Genomic DNA, 1,265 nt, shown 5'->3' with positions numbered 1-1,265 from the left:
CACGTCAGCATTTATTTTACATCGTTCAATCCATTAAAATGTCACAGCCAGTAAAAATCTAAATCGGGATGTGAAATGTCACATGCTGTGGAGAGGTGGGGTCATGCTGTTGGCATGTATCCACATGACAACCAAGCTTGGCTAATTCCAATTTTATTTTCCAGATCACATATCTCGCTGTAAATCTATTACGGTGTCTTCTGATGGCCTTAGATGAGACTGGGGCACAGAGACTGGGGCACTGAGACTGGGGCACAGAGACTGGGGAACTGAGACTGGGGCACAGAGACTGGGGCAATGAGACTGGGGCACTGAGACTGGGGCACTGAGACTGGGGCACTGAGACTGGGGCACAGAGACTGGGGCACTGAGACTGGGGCACTGAGACTGGGGCACTGAGACTGGGGCACAGAGACTGGGGCACAGAGACTGGGGCACAGAGACTGGGGCACAGAGACTGGGGCACTGCAGACTGGGAACAGAGACTGGGGCACTGAGACTGGGGCACTGAGACTGGGGCACTGAGACTGGGGCACTGAGACTGGGGCACAGAGACTGGGGCACTGAGACTGGGGCACAGAGACTGAGACACTGAGACTGGGCCACAGAGACTGGGACACTGAGACTGGAGCACTGAGACTGAGACACTGAGACTGGGGCACTGAGACTGGGGCACAGAGACTGGGGCACAGAGACTGGGGCACTGAGACTGGGGCACTGAGACTGGGGCACTGAGACTGGGGCACTGAGACTGGGGCACAGAGACTGGGGCACAGAGACTGGGGCACTGAGACTGGGGCACTGAGACTGGGGCCAAGTGAGTCTCATGAAATAGTCAGGGAAGACAGGTCAGGACACTCCCTCTTAAAACACCCAACATGCCAATAAAATACATGTTCGAACATTCAAACTCATTTTCAACCGAAGAATTCTACTCATTACTCAACCTATGTCACTTTTATTTGGAGCCAATTTCGCCGTCAGCCATAACGGTTCAAACACGGGAGTAGACACTACCATGCTTCCCCCGGGGCATGCCCGGGACAGTAATAGAACTCCCTCACTGGTCTTTTGACCAATCACATCCTTTCACATCAGATCTTTTTTTCAGAGCTTGTCTGAATTGGCCAAAAGACCAATTATTGGGAAAAAAAGATCAGTATTGGGCTGGCTATCTAAACGCAGCCTGAACCCACTGTGTTAGTGTTGGGCTGGAATAAAAGCCTGCACCCCATGTGGATGAGCTGTACAGAACAGGAGTTGTA

General features: G+C 52.4%; 1 protein-coding gene across 1 annotated transcript; it reads right to left on the bottom strand.

Moving 5' to 3' along the window:
• Positions 1 to 209: 209 nt before the first annotated feature.
• On the bottom strand, positions 210 to 1,036 carry LOC139401480 (keratin-associated protein 12-2-like). Its single transcript, XM_071145696.1, has 2 exons — positions 1,018 to 1,036; positions 210 to 751 (listed from the first exon to the last, which is right to left on the bottom strand). The coding sequence occupies exons 1-2, from the start codon at positions 1,034 to 1,036 to the stop codon at positions 210 to 212; spliced, it is 561 nt and encodes a 186-aa protein (XP_071001797.1).
• Positions 1,037 to 1,265: the final 229 nt, after the last annotated feature.

Source organism: Oncorhynchus clarkii, unplaced genomic scaffold (genome assembly GCF_045791955.1).
Source record: "Oncorhynchus clarkii lewisi isolate Uvic-CL-2024 unplaced genomic scaffold, UVic_Ocla_1.0 unplaced_contig_496_pilon_pilon, whole genome shotgun sequence".
Taxonomy (NCBI): Eukaryota; Metazoa; Chordata; class Actinopteri; order Salmoniformes; family Salmonidae; genus Oncorhynchus; species Oncorhynchus clarkii.
This window is presented reverse-complemented; position numbering and strand designations above follow the sequence as displayed.